The following is a 15,426-nucleotide window of genomic DNA, read 5'->3' as shown; positions in this document are numbered from 1 at the left end:
ATGATATTTAATATGTTTTCATGTGATTCTTAAACATTCATGTATCTTTTTGGGGGAAATGTCTGTTTAAGTCTTTTGCCTATTTTTAAGCTGGGTTGTTTGGCTTTTTGTTTTTGAGCTGTAAGTATATCAAATACATACGACATGTGATTTGTAATATGTTTTCTCATTCCATGGATTCTTTTCACTTTCTTCAGAGTCTTTTTACTTTAATAAATAGATGCTTAATCAAGCTTCTCAGCAGAAACTCTACAAGCCAGAAGAGAGTGGACCCAGGCATTCAGAGTACTGAAAGAGAGAAATTACCAGCCAAAATATTATTTCCATCAAACTTATCCTTCAAATATGAAGGAGAAATAAAAACTTTTGCAGACATACAGAAGCTGAAGGAATTTATCACCAGACAACACACACTGCAGGAAATACTTAAGGGGGTTATTTGACCCACAGAACAAAACAAATCAAAACTACAAGTAAAAGCTCCAACAAGATCACCATAAAAACAAAGATTATCTGCGACAACATAAAAGGGGAGAAGATAAAGATCTGCTGCAGCAAAGGAGGATAGAGTGCATTAGCAATCTTAAGACAAAGGACTCTTATACATATGACAATTTTTCTCTTAATAATATAATGTAACCATCCACAAAAAAAGCTACTAATGAAATACACAGCTTTAAAAAAGAAAAAACAGGGGAAAGAAGTTCGGAATACCACCAAACAAAAATGACTGAGAGAAACACAAAAGAGAAGAACCAAACAAGACACAGAGCTACTAGAAAAAAACAACAACATAAAATGGCTATATGAAATCCTCAAGTGTCAGTAATTATCCTAAATATAAATGGACACTACTCACTAATAAAGACACACAGAGTAGCAGATTGGATCAAAAATCAAAACCCAACCATACTCTGCCTTCAAGAGACACATCTAAGGCACATGGACAAAAGTAGACTCAAAGTGAAAGGTTCGAAAATCATTCTCCAAGCAAATAATATCCAAAGAAAAGCAGATGTAGCCATACTCATATCTGACAATTTTGACTTCAAGACAACAAAGGTAGCCAGAGACAAAAATGGACATTTCATAATGATAAAGGGAACACTGTATCAAGAAGACATAACATTTTTAAATATATGTGCACCAAACCAGGGAGCACTAAAATATATAAGACATCTACTAACTGATTTAAAAATAGAAGCACACAGGCCCTGGCTGGTTGGCTCAGTGGTAGAGCATCGGCCTGGTGTACAGGAGTCCCGGGTTCGATTCCCAGCCAGGGCACACAGGAGAAGTGCCCATCTGCTTCTCCACCCCTCCCCCTCTCCTTCCTCTCTGTCTCTCTCTTCCCCTCCCGCAGCCAAGACTCCATTGGAGCAAAGTTGGCCCAGGCGCTGAAGATGGCTCTATGGCCTCTGCCTCAGGCACTAGAATGGCTCTGGTTGCAGCAGAGCAACACCCCAGATGGGCAGAGCATTGCCCCCTGGTGGGCATGCCAGGTGGATCCCAGTTGGGCACATGTGGGAGTCTGTCTGACTGCCTCCCCATTTCCAACTTCAGAAAAATTAAAAAAAAAAAATAGAAGCACACAAAAACACAATCAAACTTGGAGATTTCAACACACCATTGATGGCTTTAGATCAGGGGTCTCAAACTCAACTCAGCATGTGGGCCGCAGAGCAAGATCACAGCCGTTCGGCGGGCCACACTAGGTCTATAAAAGGCAACTGTTACGCAACACTTTTCAGTGTCACAAAATGACCAGAAACTGTAGTTCGCATCACAACTGCTGTTAACTAAGCTAATATCTAGCTAGGATGCTAGAGAAATGAAAAATACAAGTAGGCCCCTAGGCTTACTTAATTTTATCCAAAATATTTTGAACTTCGTGGATTAGTCTGTGGGCCGCACAAAATTGTTCGGCAGGCCGCATGCAGCCCGCGGGCCATGAGTTTAAGACCCCTGCTTTAGATAGATAATCCAAACAGAAAATAAAGAAATACCAGTCATAAATGACACACCAGACCAAATGGACATAATAGATATTTACAGGACATTTCATCCTAAAACATCAGATTATACATTCTTCTCTGGTGTGCATGAAACATTCTCAAGAACAGATCATGTGTTGAGCCACAAAATTAAATCAACAAATTCAGGAAAATTGAAATTACACCAAGCATATTCTCTAACCATAGGCTTTGAAATTAGAATTCAACTGCAAAAATGAAGTAGAGAAACTCCCCAAAATGTGGAACTTAAACAACATATTCCTAAAAAAATCACTAGGTTAAGGAAGAAGTAAAAATAGAGATAAAAAATATTTATACAGACCAATGAAAATGACATATCAAAATTTCTGGGATGCAGTGAAAGCAGTAATAAGAGGGGAGTTTATATCATTACAGGCTTACAGCAAGGAATAAGAGAGAGCCCAAGTAAATGACCTAATATCACATCTTAATGAACTAGAAGAAAAAGAACAAAGGGAACCCAAAGTCCACAGAAGAAAAGAAGTAGTAAAAATTAGAGAAGTAAATGAAATAGAGAACAAAAAATCTATAGAAAAAATTAATACAATAAAGAGCTGATTCTTTGAAAAGATCAATAAAATCTACATACCACTAGCTAGACTTACTAAGGAAAAAAGAGGAAGTACTCATATAAACCAAATCCAAAATGAAAGAGGAGAAATTACCACAGACATCATAGATATACAAAATATCATAATAGAATACTATGAAAGAATATATACCATCAAATTCAACAACCTAGAGGAAATGGATAAATTCCTAGAACTATACAATCTTCCTAGACTGAGTCATGAAGAAGTAAAAAACCTAAATAGACTACAAGCAAGGAGGAAATAGAAACAAATTCCAAAAATCTTCCAAAAAACAAAAGTCCAGGACCAAATGACTACACTAGTGAATTCCACCAAACATTCATAGAAGACTTAGTTCCTATCCTTCTCAAAGTCTTCCAAAAAATTAAAGAAACAATACTCCTAAGACACTTCTCCCAAGAGGACATACAAATAGCCAACTGATAATAGAAAAGATGCTATCTCCACTAGCTATTTGAGAAATGCAAATCAAAACTACAATGAGATATCACCTGACACCTGTTAGATTGGCTGTTACTGACAAGACAGGGAAATGATGTCAGAGTAATGGTGGTGTGAGAGATTACTCCTGATCTCTCCCCTTGAAATTTCAATTGAATTGTTTTGCAGCAAAGGAACCCCAGCTGGGCTTGCAGGTGTGCCTGAAAGATCCATGCACCAAATGGACTAAAGAGGTGCTCCACATCCAGTCCCCAGGTCTGCTGAGCTTGAGATTGCCATCGCTAGAGCTGGAAAGCTGGAAAGCTGGACTTGTAAAGCCAAAGCCATAAGGCCAAAGCTCTAAAGCCGTCATAACATGCCCCACCCACCAACGCAGCTGTGGCTCTGCCTGCACCAATGTGCCAGCAACATCTTAGGAGGACAGCCCAGGAACTTTACAGAGCTAAAAGTTGTAATACAGTGACATCTACTGGAAGAAACCTCTCAAAACCAAAATTTATTTTTCCTTTTTTATCCCCTAGTTTCCTTATTTTCTTCTTACCCTTTTTTCTCTTTTAAATTGTCTTTTCTTTAATTTATATATATATATAAATTAAAAAATTTTTATATAATTTATAAAAAAATATAATAATTATATAATATATAAATATATTATATATTATATATTATATAATAATATATAATATATAAAAAAATTTTATATAAATTAAAAAATATATATATATATATATTTTTTTTTTTGTATTTTTTCTGAAGCTGGAAACGGGGAGAGACAGTCAGACAGACTCCCGCATGCGCCCAACCAGGATCCACCTGGCACGCCCACCAGGGGCAACGCTCTGCTCACCAGGGGGCGACACTCTGCCCCTCTGGGGCATTGCTCTGCCGTGACCAGAGCCACTCTAGTGCCTGGGGCAGAGGCCAAGGAGCCATCCCCAGCACCCGGGCCATCTTTGCTCCAATGGAGCCTTGGCTGCGGGAGGGGAAGAGAGAGACAGAGAGGAAGGAGGGGGGGGGTGGAGAAGCAAGTGGGCACTTCTCCTATGTGCCCTGGCCGGGAAACAAACCCAGGTCCCCCGCATGCCAGGCTGATGCTCTACTACTGAGCCAACCGGCCAGGACCATTAATTTTTATATTTTTTATTCTTATTTTTGTAGATGTTTTTTTATTTACTTTAGATCTTTTTTCCTGTGGTTTTTCTTCTTTACTTGTCAGGTTTTTTAATTTTTATATTTTAATTGTATTTTTATTTTAATTTTTTATTAGTTGGGTGTTTTTGGTTAGGGTTCTTAACAATTCCACTATCAAATGGCATTAAGGAAGAAGAAATTTAATACCATGGCTACAATAGACAGAAACATAGGTCAGAAAGAAAATGAAAAATCTCCAGAAAAAATTTTAATCACATGGAAACCTTGGAGTCAAATGATAGAGAATTCAAAATTGAAGTTCTGGAGAATAAAAGAATGGCCCAGGGAGTAGGCAGATGCACAGACTCCCAGCTCACACTACCAAACTGGATTACAAATTAATTTATGAACAATCAGCATGAAAAACCAACTCTGGACTACAAGAACAGGTCTCAAAAACCAAGGAGCAAAGAAGAAGCCACACCGAGCCTGGTAGGGAGCACTAAGGAGCAGTGAATCTCTCCTACTTACAAGAATGGAAGGAGGGTGAGGCTGAGAGCCCAGAAGGACTCTCACTCCAAGAAAAAGAGCAGAAAATATCATTGACAGCCACTTGACTGGGGACCTGGAAACGAGGTGTGTTGAAAGGGCTGGCTAGTCTTCCAAAAGGAAAGGGAGAGAGAGAGAGATAGATGGTGAGGGGCAGAGAAATGCATGAAATGACCTGAGAAGCTGACTCATCCAGTGCTGGAGGCAGCCATAGCTGGGAGAGGGGTTGATCCTTCCACACCCTACAAGACTAAAGTGGTTGCAGGTGACCCATCTCCAGACATCTCTCCAGCTCCGATCAGCACAACAAGACACAGCTGAAAACAAGAAATGGGGAGGAGAGGCAATAACTCAGGTCTCCATGGAGATCTGAGATACACCTCCCCCTACTAAAGCTGAGAAAACTCCCACCCCCAGAGAGAGTAACTGGCAGATCAGGCCTTCACAGTCTCAGGTTACACACACCTCATTCCTGGATACAGTTTCAAATAAGACCACTGCTGAGATCAGAAAACAAGACCAACACGTGTTAAGAAAACTAAGAAGAAAACAAACAAATCAAGACTTCAAATTGGCTCTACTAGAAAAGCCAAATTTGACAGTGGATTATAAATAATAGCTGATGCCAACCCAAGAAGACCTGGAAATAACACAACTGAAAATTGGAGGCAGACAACATCAAGCCTAGACTCAACCAGCTCTACAAACAATACACCCAAACACACAGACATAATGAGAAGACAGAGAAGTGCAATCCAAATGAAACCACAAGAGAAACCTCCAGGAAATGAACTGAGTGCTATAAAAATAACCAAACTTCTGGATGCAGAGTTTAAAATAGTGATTGTTAAAATGCTTAGGGATCTTAGAACAACAATGGATGGTCATTACAAACACCTAAATAAAGAAATAGCAAGTAGAAAAAAGGACATTGAAATATTAAAAATGAATCAGTCAGAGATGACAAATACAATATCAGAAATGTAGAACACAATGGAAGGAATTAAAAACAGGATGGATACAGCTGAGGATCAAATCAGGGGGTTGGAGGACGAGTTGAATGAAGGCATGGAAGTAGAGCAGAAAAAGGAAAGAGACTCAAGAAGTCTGAGGAAACTCTAAGAGAGCTCTGTGACAACATGAAGAGAAATAACATCCACATCATAGGGGTTCCTGAAGAAGAAGAGAAAGAACAAGGGATAGAGACTTTGTTCAATCATATCATAGCTGAAAACTTCCTTAAATTAATGCAGGAAAAACTCTCACAAATTCAAGAAGCACAGAGAACTCCATTAAAAAGAAACCTGAAGAAACCTACACCAAGACACATCATAATTAAAATACCAAAGCTAAGTGATAAAGAGAAAATATTAAAAGCTGCTAGAGAAAAAAGGGCTATCATCTACAAAGGAGCCCCCAAAGGATGACATCTGACTTCTCAACAGAAACACGTGAGACCAGAAGGGAATGGCAAGAAATATTCAAAGTAATGCAGAACAAGAACCTACAACCAAGACTACTTTATTCAGCAAGGCTATCATTTAAAATTGAAGGAGAAATAAAAAGCTTCCCAGACAAAAAAAAAAAAAATCTCAAGGAATTCATTACAACCAAACCAATGCTGCAATAAATGTTAAGGGGCTTGCTGTAAACCGATAAAAGGAGAAAAACAATATAGCAAAAGAAAAATACAGCTTTAAAGAATAAAATGGCAATAAACAACTACATATCAATAATAACTTTACATGTAAATGGATTAAATGATCTGATCAAAAGACATAGGGTAGCTGCATGGATAAGAAAACAGGACCTATACATATGCTGTCTACAAGAGACACACCTTAAAACAAAAGATGCACATAGACTAAAAGTAAAAGGATGAAAAAAAATATTTTATGAAAACAGAAATGAAAAAAAAGCTGGGGGAGCAATAATTATATCAGAAAAAATGGACTTTAAAACAAAGGCTATAATAAGAGATAAAAAAGGCCACTACATAATGATAAAGGGAGCAATCCAACAGGAAGATATAACCATTATAAATATCTACACATCTAATATAGGAGCACCTAAATATATAAAATAGACTTTGATGGATTTAAAGGGTGAGATCAACAGCAATACTATAATAGTAGGGGATTTCAATACCCCACTAACATCACTAGATAGATCCTCAAGAAAGAAAATTAACAAAGAAACAGCAGACTTATTGGAAACACTAGATCAACTCGATTTAATAGATATCTTCAGAACCTTTCACCCTAAAGCAGCAGAATATACATTCTTTTCAAGTGCTCATGGTACATTCTCTAGGATAGACCACATGTTAGGGCACAAAAGTGCTCTCAACAAATTTAAGAAGACTGAAATCATATCAAGCACTTTCTCCGATCACAACGGCATGAAACTAGAAATGAATCACAACAGAAAAGCTCAAAAATTCTCAAACACATGGAAACTAAATAGCAGGCTGCTAAATAATGAATGGATTAAGAATGAGATCAAAGAAGAAATAAAAAAATTCCTAGAAACAAATGATAATGAACATATAACAACCCAAAATTTATGGGACACAGCAAAAGCAGTACTGATAGGAAAGTTCATGGCACTACAGGCATACTTTAAGAAGCTAGAAAAAGCTCAAATAACTTAACCCTGCATCTAAAAGAACTAGAAAAAGCACAGCAAGTAAAGCCCAGAGGTAATAGAAGTAAAGAAATAATAAAGATCAGAGCAGAAATAAATGACATAGAGGCTATAAAAACAATACAGGGGATCAATGAAACTAGGAGCTGGTTCTTTGAAAAGGTAAACAAGATTGATGGACCTTTAACTAGACTCACCAAAAAAAAAAAGAGAGAGAGAGAGACAGGACTCAAATAAATAAAATTAGAAATGAGAGGGGAGAAATAACAACTGACACAACAGAAATACAAAGGATTGTAAGAAAATACTATGAAGAACTGTATGCCAAAAAACTAGACAACCTAAATGAAATGGACAAATTCCTTGAAACATACAATCTTACAAAAATCAATCTAGAAGAATCAGATAACCTAAACAGACCGATTACACCAAATGAGATCAAAACAGTTATCAAAAACTCCCAACAAAGAAAAGTCCTGAGCTTGATGGCTTCACAAGTGATTCTACCAAATATTCAAAGAAGAACTAACTTCTATCCTTCTCAAGCTATTTCAAAAACTTCAAGAGGAAGAAAGAATTCCAAGCTCCTTTTATGAGGCAAGCATAATTCTGATTCCAAAACCAGGCAAAGACAACACAAACAAAGAAAATTATAGGCCAATATCCCTGATGAATTTAGATGCTAAAATCCTCAACAAAATATTAGCAAACCGGATCCAGCAATATATTAATATAAAAAAGTCATACACCATGATCAAGTGAAATTTATTCTGGAGAGGCAAGGCTGGTAAAATATTTGCAAATCAATCAATGTGATTCATCACATAAACAAAAGGAAGGACAAAAACCACATGATAATTTTAATAGATGCAGAAAAAGCATTTGATAAAATCCAGCACCCATTCATGATCAAAACTCTCAGCAAAGTGGGAATACAGGGAACATACCTCAATATGATAAAGGCCATCTATGACAAATCCACAGCCAACATCATACTCGATGGGAAAAAATTAAAAGCAATTTTTTTAAGATCAGGAACAAGGCATGGGTGCCCCCTTTCACCACTCTTATTCAAGATAGTTTTGGAAGTCCTAGACATAGCCATTAGACAAGAATAAAAAATAAAAGGCATTCAAATTGGAAAAGAAGAAGTAAAACTATCGTTATTTGCAGATGATATGATATTGTATATAGAAAACCCTAAAGTCTCATCAAAAAACTACTGGACCTGATAAATAAATTCAGCATAGTGGCAGGATATAAAATTAATACTCAGAAATCAGAGGCATTTTTATACACCAACAATGAACTGTCAGAAAGAGAAATTAAGGAAATAATCCCCTTCACTATTGCAACCAAAAAAATTAAGTACCTAGGAGTAAATTTAACCAAGAAGATTAAAAAAGACTAGTACTCAGAAAATTATAAAACATTGATAAAAAAAATCAAGAAAGATACAAACAAGTGGAAGCATATACCATGCTCATGGTTAGGAAGAATAAACATCATTAAAATGTCTATATTACCCAAAGCAATCTATAAATTCAATGCAATATCAGTTAAAATACCAATGACATACTTCAACTATATAGAACACATATTCCAAAAATTTATATGGAACCAAAAAAGAACATGAATAGCTTCAACAATCTTAAAAAGGAAGAATAAAGCAGGAAGTATCACACTTTCCATTATCAAGTTATACTACTAGGGCATTGTACTCAAAACAGCCTGGTACTGGCATAAGAACAGGCATATAGATCAATGAAACAGAACAGAGAACCCAGAAATGGACAACTGACATTTAACAAAGTAGGTAAGAGCATACAATGGAGTAAAGACAGCCTCTTTAAAAAATGGTGTTGAGAAAATTGGACATCTACCTGCAAAAAAATAAAACTAGACCACCAACTTACACCATTCACAAAAATAAACTCAAAATTGATAAAAGATTTAAATGTAAGCCATGAAACCATAAGCATCTTAGAAGAAAACATAGGCAGTAAGCTCTCCGACATCTCTCGCAGCAATGTATTCACTGATTTATCTCCATGGGTAAGTGAAAAAAAAGACAGGATAAACAAATGGGACTATATCAAACTAAAAAGCTTTTGCACAGCCAAAGACAATAAGAACAGAATAAAGAGACAAACTACACAATGGGAGAACATATTTGACAATATATCTGATAAGGGGTTAATAAACAAAATTTATAAAGAACTTATAAATCTCAACACCAGGAAGACATACAATCCAATCAAAAATGGGCAAAAGAAATGAATACACACTTCTCCAAAGAGGACAAACAGATGGCCAATAGGCATATGAAAAAATGCTGAATATCACTAATCATTAGAGAAATGCAAATTAAAACCACAATGAGATATCACCTCACACCGGTCAGAATGGTGCTCATCAATAAAACAACACAGAATAAGTGCTGGCGAGGATGTGGAGAAAAGGGAACCCTCCTGCACTGCTGGTGGGAATGCAGACTGGTGCAGCCACTGTGGAAAACAGTATGGAGATTCCTCAAAAAATTGAAAATCAAACTACCTTTTGACCCAGCTATCCTACTGGGTCAAATACCCTAAGAACCCCATAGCACTGTTCCAAAAGGAGAAATGCACCCCCATGTTTATGGCAGCATTGTTCACAATAGCGAAGATCTGGAAACAGCCCAAGTGTCCGTCAGTGGACGAGTGGATGAAAAAGCTTTGGTACATATATACTATGGAATACTACTCAGCCATAAGAAATGATGACATCAGATAATTTACAATAACATGAATGGACCTTGATAACATTATACTGAGTGAAAGAAGTAAGTCAGAAAAAACTAAGAACTATATGATTCCATACATAGATGGGACATAAAAATGAGACTCAGAGATATGAACAAGAATGTGATGATAACTGGGGAGTGGGGTGGCAAGAGAGGGGTGGAAGGAGAGGGATGGGGTGTGGAGAGGAAGGGGCACTAAGAAAACCAGATAGAAGTTGACGGAAGACAATTGGACTTTGGGTGAGGGGTATGAAACAATCATATGTCAAAATAATCTGGAGATATTTTGTCTGAACATATGTACCCTGATTTATCAATGTCACCCCATTAAATTAATAAAGAAAGGCCAAAAAAAAATTAAAGTTCTAAAAAGACTCAACAAGATGCAAGAACACATCAATAAGCAACTTAATGAGCTCAGAAAACAAATTAATGAACAAAACAATTACCTCACCAAGAAATTGAAACTTTATAAACAGAGATGAAGAAGTCAATACATGAATTGAAGACTGAGGTAGCAAGTTTAGTTAAGAGAATAAGCCAGATAGAGGAAAGAATCAGTGACATTGAAGACAGGCAACAAGAGATGCTACAGAGAGAACAGGAGAGAGACTCATGAATTAAAAAAACTGAGAGAACTCTACAAGAATTGTCTGACTCCATCAGTGAAAACAATATAAGAATAATTGGTCTATCAGAAGAAGAAGAGGAATAGAAGGGAATGGAGAGCCTATTCAAACAAATAATTGATGAGACTTTCCCAAGCCTTTGGAAAGAGTTAGAGCCTCAAATGCAAGAAGAGAAGACAGGTAATAACAAGTGTTGGAGTGGCTGTGGAGAAAAAGAAACCCTCATTCACTGCTGGTGGAAATGCAAATTAGTACAAATATTATGGAAGAAAGTATGATGGTTTCTCAAAAAATTAAGACTAGAACTACCATATGACCCAGCAATCCCTCTTTCTACTGGGTATCTACTTCAAACACTCAAAAACATTGATACATAATGACACATGCACCTCATGTTCATCACAGCATTATTCACAGTGGCCAAGATGTGTAAACAACTAAAGTGTTTCTCGACAGAGGATTGGATAAAGATGTGGTACATACACACAATGGAATACTACTCAGATGTAGGAAATGATGACATAGTGCCATTTATGACAATATCGATGGACCTTGAGAACATTATACTAAGTGAAATAAGTAAATTAGAAAAAGTTAAGAACTATATGATACACATATAATAACACATAGGTGGGATATAAAACTGAGATTGATGGACATAGATAAAAGTGAAGTGGTTACCAGGGGGAGGGAGATGTGGAGGAGGGTGATTGGGGAGGGTGTGGAGGGAAACATGTAAAGAGGGACAAATATAAGGTGACAAAAAATTATTTGACTTTGGGTGATGGGTATATAACATAATCAACAGTTCAAATGCTATAGAAATGTTTACCTGAAACCTATGTACTCTTATTGACCAATGTCACCCTGTTAAATTTAATTTTCTAAATTCTTAAAAATAAAATATTAAAACACACAAAATAAATAAATACATATGCTTTAAATTTTGATAAAATTTATTTTATTTAGTTTTTTGTTGTTGTTGTTTGTGCCTCTTGCAAAACGATGTGAATTTTAGGTTGAGTTTTTCCATTTTTGCAAAAAAATAAATATGCTGTCAGGATGCTGTTAATATTACATTAACTCTGTAGATCACTTTTGGGAATATGTCATATTTAAAATATTAAGCCTTCTCATTCATAACCACAAGATGTCTTTAGATTTATTTAGAGTTTTAAATTTTTTTTTAACAATATTTTGTAGTTTTCTGTAGAAAAATCCTCCTTGGATAATATTGTGGTGAAGATTTTTGCATTAAGTTTATAAGTGTTACTGGATTCTAATTTTTTCTTTTGATATCTTTCTCTGATTTGGTTTTCAGAATAATTGTGGCCTTGTAGAATTATATTTAGGTAGTATTCATTTTCATTCTTTTTTTTTTTTTTTAGGAGTTTACAAAAAATTATGTTAATTCTTTCTTAAATAGTAGAATTTAGTTATGGACTCTTTATTTTGGGAAATTTTGATTATGAATTCAATCTTCTTGCTTGTGATAGGTCTGTTCAGACTTGGTTTCTTCTTCAGTTACTTTTTTCATTTGTGGGTCTATAGAAATTTGTCCATTTCATTCATGTTATATAATTTGTTGTTGAATAGTTTCTCTTATAATCCTTTATAAATCAGATGATATATACCTATATCAAATATGTGTCTTATGATTATATATAAATGGCATCATTTGGTACACATATAATAATATCATAGTTAATATTTGATATATAGTATAACTATATATATAAAACACATATATATATATATACATAAAAATAGTATTAAAGCAACAACTGCTGTCACAGTTACTAACCTAATTCACTTTTGTAACTCTCACAACTCATAGAACTGTCCCTGGAGGTGAATCAGCAAAGACAAAGGAATGTCAAGCTGGGTAAAAATCAAGCAAAGATGCTGCTGACCTGGGAAACAGAGCAGGAATCTGGTGACTCAGGTAATGACTGAGATGGGGAGAAGGTCACGGAGGCCTCACAGTGGGACAAGATACCCAAGGATGTGACAAATAGAGAATTAATATTAAAGGAAAGTATGGGCTATGGTGGGTCAAAGGAGAGAATGCATCCCAGGAGGAAGGGGGCCTACTGGGCACATCAAGATGTCAACCTTGGCCTTATCCTGCAGGCCCTTCTGTCGTGGGCCTTGTCTCGTCTCCAGGGATGAGCAAGTTGCTGTCTGAGGCCCCGATGGTCCTGGACGCTGAAGAACAGGCAGTTCTGCATGCGACACAAAAAGTTTTGTTGCAAGAAGTCTCCTCCATCCTGCTCTCAGATGTCATCTCTGCCTTTGTGAGCAACAAGAATACCCAGAACCTCAGCTCTCCAGTCACCTTTGTTTTCAAGCATGTGAGTCCTGGTGGAATGAGGCTGTGGGTATGGAAAAGGCCAGAATACTGGGCACATGCTTGGGGTTAAGGGGGTTCCCCATGCATCATCTCCCCAGGAAAGCCCTTCATGGGCCAGATTTGGGTTGGGATTTCTGAGCACTAGACCACATCTCTGTCCTGTTCTTATAGTCAGCAACCCCTGGGCCAAGACAGAAGGTGTTCTGTGCCTTCTGGGAGCATGGCCAGAATGGATGTGGTCACTGGGCCACCAAAGGTTGCTGGATGGTGGACACCAGAAACAGCAGCACCACCTGCCGATGCACCCACCTCAGCAGTTTTGCTGTCCTCATGGCCCACTATGACGTGCAGGTGAGAGCTTTGAGAAGGGACGTTGTTCAATGTCCATTGCTAGGTAATAAGTTTTCATGCATTCCCATACTTTAGAAAAACATAAATTTATTATCTCATAATTTCTTTGGGCCAACAAACAAACATGGTGTAGCTGGGTTGTCTGGTGAGTTTTACAAGTCTTACAAGCCTCTCATCTGAGGATTGCTGTCCTCCTCTAAGTTCCCTGATTGTGGGACAGCTGTGTTAGGCTTGCTCACTGGCCTCAAATGTATTTGACCCCGCCAGGCTCTGTGAGCTTGCTGAGGGGTTTGGATGGGGCTTGTGGCAGCAAACAGAGCACTTATGGAAAGGTGCTGAAGTCTGTTATTAAGAACTATATGGCTAGTTGCCTGTAATGGACCTTCACCTTGGTGATTTGCACAGACAGCTGGGCTGTCTATCGTGGACTGACTCTTGGACTGCAACTATGATAGACTCTGATGAGAGGGGGGCACAGTACCTGTGGAGACCTTCCTACACTGAGAAGCTGCTCTCACTCAGTTACAGAGATGCACCAAGGTCACTTTTTTCAAAGGACACAGCCCTGGACTATACAGGCCCTCCCACCTACCATGGGGTAGGGGGCTAGAGGTGGGCCTCCAGTTGACTCCCTGGGCAGAATGCTCAGGGAGACATTGTGAAGGGCACCTTTGTAATTGTCATTTTTGGTTATATATTGTACCTATTGTGAGGCAAGCAACCCTAAAGGGGTGGAATGTGGGCAGCTGTGTTAGGCTTGCTCGTTGGTGTACCAGCTGCAAGCACTTTGCTTGATTAGCGCGTGAGCACCTGGCAGAGGCACGTGTGCAAAGGCTATGGGTGCTTGTGCTCAGGGGGATTGCGGATGGTGCATTGCCTGCCTGTGTGTTTGTCTGTTTCTTTACCTGAGAAGCAGTTTTCCCTGTCTGTGTGCTTGCCCACCATTGTGAGACTTTATTAAATGGTATGGCCCAATGCTTTCCAGCTCTGCAGTTTCTCTACTATCTGCCCAAATCCAATGGGGACCTGCCTGGCCTCGGCCACTGGCATTACACTGATTGCTGGCAAAATTCAGTTCTTTGTGGTTGTAGGACTGAGGTCTTGCTTTCTTGCTAGCTGGCAGCAGGGGTCACATTCAGCAGCTATGGTATACCTGCATTCCTTCACAGGTGATCCTCTCGCCATGTATCTGTGCTCTTATCTGGAGGCCAGGAGGGAAAACTCCCTCACATCAAAATTTTCTCCAAGGAAAACCCAGTTCTTTAAAGGGTTACTTGATTAGGTCAGGCCAAAGCAAGATAAATTTCCTCTCTTAAAATCAATTGATATAAGACTAGAATTCCATCTGCAAAACTCCTTTACTGCCACACGTAGATTGGCATGTGATGAAAAGCCTGGAAAAATATGTGTGTACACCAGCAGGTAAGGATATGATTGCCAAATTAGAATTCTGCTCACCATGAGGGTTAAGACAGTGCTTCTGAGGGAGTGCCAAAAAAAAGAAGATTTGCTGATGGCAGAGGTCAGAGGGGGCTGGGGAGCAGTGAGTACAGGTGGGTCAGGAGCCATGTTTGCTCCTTCCCCAGCCAGGTGAGCTGTTACTCTCTGGTTCATCAAACCAGAGACTCACTCAGCTGACCTCACGTGAGGAGTGTTTCCTGTGAGCACCCACATGAAAATAAGATTGGAAAGGATTGTAGCCAATGGTCAGAAGCCCTAAGAGTCTGACAACACTTCAAGGCCTTGTTTTTCCTGCCACATCACTAGTAACACAATATTCATGCTTTTATTTACATATAGTATTATACTTACTGAAGACATAAAATTTGTGTTTCAAATTCAAACAGATTAAGAGAAACACTGATAATTCCCCATCTCATCTCTAACCCCAGACACTTAGTGCCTCCTGCTT

General features: G+C 38.0%; 1 protein-coding gene across 1 annotated transcript in view; it reads left to right on the top strand.

Moving 5' to 3' along the window:
- Positions 1-15,426, top strand: part of LOC136379563 (adhesion G protein-coupled receptor E2-like) — a 54,820-nt gene that overhangs the window by 27,850 nt on the left and 11,544 nt on the right. Inside the window, 3 exon segments of the mRNA XM_066346931.1 lie at positions 12,648-12,755; positions 12,944-13,164; positions 13,335-13,514. Coding sequence (XP_066203028.1) covers positions 12,648-12,755; positions 12,944-13,164; positions 13,335-13,514 — 509 coding nt within the window.

The sequence above is a fragment of the Saccopteryx leptura genome, chromosome 1 (genome assembly GCF_036850995.1).
Source record: "Saccopteryx leptura isolate mSacLep1 chromosome 1, mSacLep1_pri_phased_curated, whole genome shotgun sequence".
NCBI classification, from domain to species: domain Eukaryota; kingdom Metazoa; phylum Chordata; class Mammalia; order Chiroptera; family Emballonuridae; genus Saccopteryx; species Saccopteryx leptura.
This window is presented reverse-complemented; position numbering and strand designations above follow the sequence as displayed.